This window comes from Phanerochaete carnosa, assembly GCF_000300595.1.
Source record: "Phanerochaete carnosa HHB-10118-sp unplaced genomic scaffold PHACAscaffold_567, whole genome shotgun sequence".
Lineage (NCBI taxonomy): Eukaryota > Fungi > Basidiomycota > Agaricomycetes > Polyporales > Phanerochaetaceae > Phanerochaete > Phanerochaete carnosa.
In genome coordinates, this window is record NW_006768194.1 from 1 (window position 1) to 2,853 (window position 2,853).

Below are 2,853 nucleotides of genomic sequence, written 5' to 3' on the forward strand. Positions count from 1 at the left end.
AGGTATGTATCTCGTCTACGATACCATTCGGGCGACCACTGATAACATCTCTATAAGCTCTTTATTGCTGTCAGTTCTGCTTGTGAACCTCGATCAGACCATCGTAGGAGCCCTCATTTATAACGTCAGCCGCCGCGAACATTAGACTGACGGCCTTCAGGTAGCCACTGCGCTGCCGCGCATCGTCTCCGTCTTCAACGCACTTGACCTTGCCACGTGGGTCGCCGCAGCTTGTAAAGCCCGCCACTTCACCCTTCGGTCTCTGTCCTAATGAAACGCTATAGATTTTTTGACTGAAGCGGGGCTCATGCTCTGCGTCGGACAACTGATCAACACGATACCCATCAAGACCGTCTACATCACTTCCATCGTGGTCTTCGAGACTGGGTCTGTGTTATGTGGGGCGGTGAGCCAGGTCACTCGCTTCATTGGTGCGCTGTATCGAACTGTACCCAGGCTCCTTCCATGCGGGTATTGATCTTTGGCCGGGCAGTAGCTGGGTGTGGGGCTGCTGGGTCAGTACCTGACACTCAAGCTCAGACTTCGGAACGGCTGACTAGGCTGCTACAGTATCACCATCTGCTCCATTGCGACCATTGCATCAGTGCGTAATCTTATCAACCATTTTCTTGGCGGTTCTCACGCACGGCTTGATTAGTTCACGCGGCTTGAGGACCGTCCAGCGTTGTTTGGTGCGTTTGGCGCATTGCTTGCCATAGCGAGTATCGTTGGCCCCCTGCTAGGTAAGAGGCCGCATCTCACCGTTGAGTGAGGTGCATGCTGACTTCTGCACTCTCAGGCGGAGCATTTACCGGTGGGTAGAAATGCTCAGCGAGGGACGTGCATTTGCTAATCCGAGCAGACCATGTATCTTGGAGGTGGTGCTTCTACATCAACCTCCCGGTACGTCACACCGCGTAATGTTCTCAAATGGTACTCACCACTGCACAGATCGGCGGCCTGAGCGTGGTCATCATGCTCCTTTGGCTCCCATACCGCAAGCCAGACACCTCGATGCTGGTCGGGCGCGGCCTTTTCTCGCGCCTCAACTAGTACGCCCTTGTCATCTCGCGCGTGTTCGCCGATTCATGTATACACAGTGCACTCGATTGGGTTGGTACTTTCCTCTGTCTTGGTTTCTCTACGTGTCTCTTGCTCGGCCTCGAGTGGGGTGGATCCGTCAAGCCCTGGAAAAGCCCATCTGTTATCGTGCCGCTGTGCGTATTTGGCGTAGTTCTTGTTGTCTTTATCGTTTGGGAAGGGTTCCGCGGTTCGCAGGCATTAGTACCGTACTCTATTTTTCACAGGCGGACGCAGTGCGGTGCCTCATTGGAAGCGGTGCGTGGCTACTCCAAACCTCACCTGGAGCCCAAGCCGACCGTGTGTTTTAGTTTTGGCTGCTGACGTCTCTTATCGTCTCGGTGGTATGTCGACTCTGAAGTATGAAGACAATTGTGCTCATTCCCATCGTTTGACAGTATTATCTCCCTCTGTGGTACCAAGTCAACGGCGGAAGCAGCGTACAATCAGGAATCAACCTGCTTCCACTAATGCTTTCGTTCGTTGTCTGTAAGTGTACCTTCAACCCTCGCGCCGTGCCATTCTAATGTGCTGTATAGCCTCTGGTGTGGCATCGTACATTACCACGGTATATATTCACCGGTCACGTGATCGCGCATTTAACTGATTGCCTTCATTGCCAGACTACGGGCCGATACTGGCACATTATGCTCATCACGCCGTTACTAACCGTTGCTGGCTCAGCTTTGGTATTCACGTCCAACGCTTCGACTTCCAATGCAAAGCTCGTTGGTTATCAGATCCTTATGGGGGTGCGCCAGGCTCCTCTCTACTATGAACTGTAATGGATAGACTAATTATGTACTTGCAGGCTGGTCTTGGTATGTCTCACCGTTATAAGCACTATTTTTGAATGCCGATGCAGCAGTAGGCGGTTCGTATCAGTCCTCTTTTGTTGCCGTGCAGACCGAATGGGCAGATGAGGTCGAGGAGACCACTCGGGCGTCAGCTATCCTGGTAAGCGTCTGTGAACCCCCAAGGAACTGGCATGAACTTCATCTTACAGACGTTCATCTCGTACTTCGGAGGAATTGTCGGCTTGAGGTATGCCCCCAAATTTGACTACACACATGCACAACCGCTGATATAATTCCTCAGTATTGCTGGCTCCATCTACGACAACCGCCTCGGCAGTGAACTCTCACACGTCCAGGGCTTGACGCCTGAGCTTGTCGATGCTCTCAAGCAAAGCATCACTATCATCGCGACGCTTCCTGACGGTCTTCGCGAACAAGTTCGTGAGGCGTCAATCAAAGCTCTCACAGCAATCTTTCTTATTCCGCTTATCTGTTCGGCACTGGGCGCCGTATGCGCACTGTAGGTCTTTATATTTTGTTTCTACGGCCAATAAATCTTATGGGGCAATTCGTTAGGGCAATTCGGAACCACAATGTCAAAGAAAGGGCGAAACTCACGGAGGGTATTGGTGGTGTCGCTGTCATCTGATGCGACCTACGTTGTCGGTCAAGTAGTCGTATTGTGTTATCCGTCTTCAATTCGAGGAGAGTCTTCCTGTACGCTGCTTTTGTTGAAGACTTTGTATAGGGGCTGTTTGTGAAGCGTGAATTGCTATTCAGCGATAATGATAATGCCAGATGTTCTGCGATAGACAGAAATGATGGGCGGAAATGATGGGCGGAAAGCTACGACATGCGAGTTTGCGGAGAGAAGATAGTGCAAAGTGGACGTGCATTTGACGCGGGTTTGACTTTATCAATTTATTCAACGTTGGCTTTCACATCATAACACTTCTCCCGCTTGTGCCTTCTACAA

At 51.3% G+C, this 2,853-nt stretch overlaps 1 protein-coding gene across 1 annotated transcript; it reads left to right on the top strand.

Annotated features, from left to right (window-relative positions):
- Nucleotides 1-55: 55 nt before the first annotated feature.
- PHACADRAFT_266351 (uncharacterized protein) lies at nucleotides 56-2,575 on the top strand (the record flags this gene model as incomplete). Its single annotated transcript, XM_007402928.1, has 19 exons — nucleotides 56-103; nucleotides 161-233; nucleotides 285-406; nucleotides 457-515; nucleotides 571-604; nucleotides 659-743; nucleotides 800-814; nucleotides 863-903; nucleotides 952-1,052; nucleotides 1,101-1,338; nucleotides 1,392-1,424; nucleotides 1,479-1,569; nucleotides 1,620-1,648; nucleotides 1,704-1,832; nucleotides 1,892-1,901; nucleotides 1,952-2,037; nucleotides 2,087-2,124; nucleotides 2,179-2,397; nucleotides 2,454-2,575. Coding segments are annotated over 19 exons (1,524 nt in total), but the record flags the coding sequence as incomplete, so codon positions are not given.
- Nucleotides 2,576-2,853: the final 278 nt, after the last annotated feature.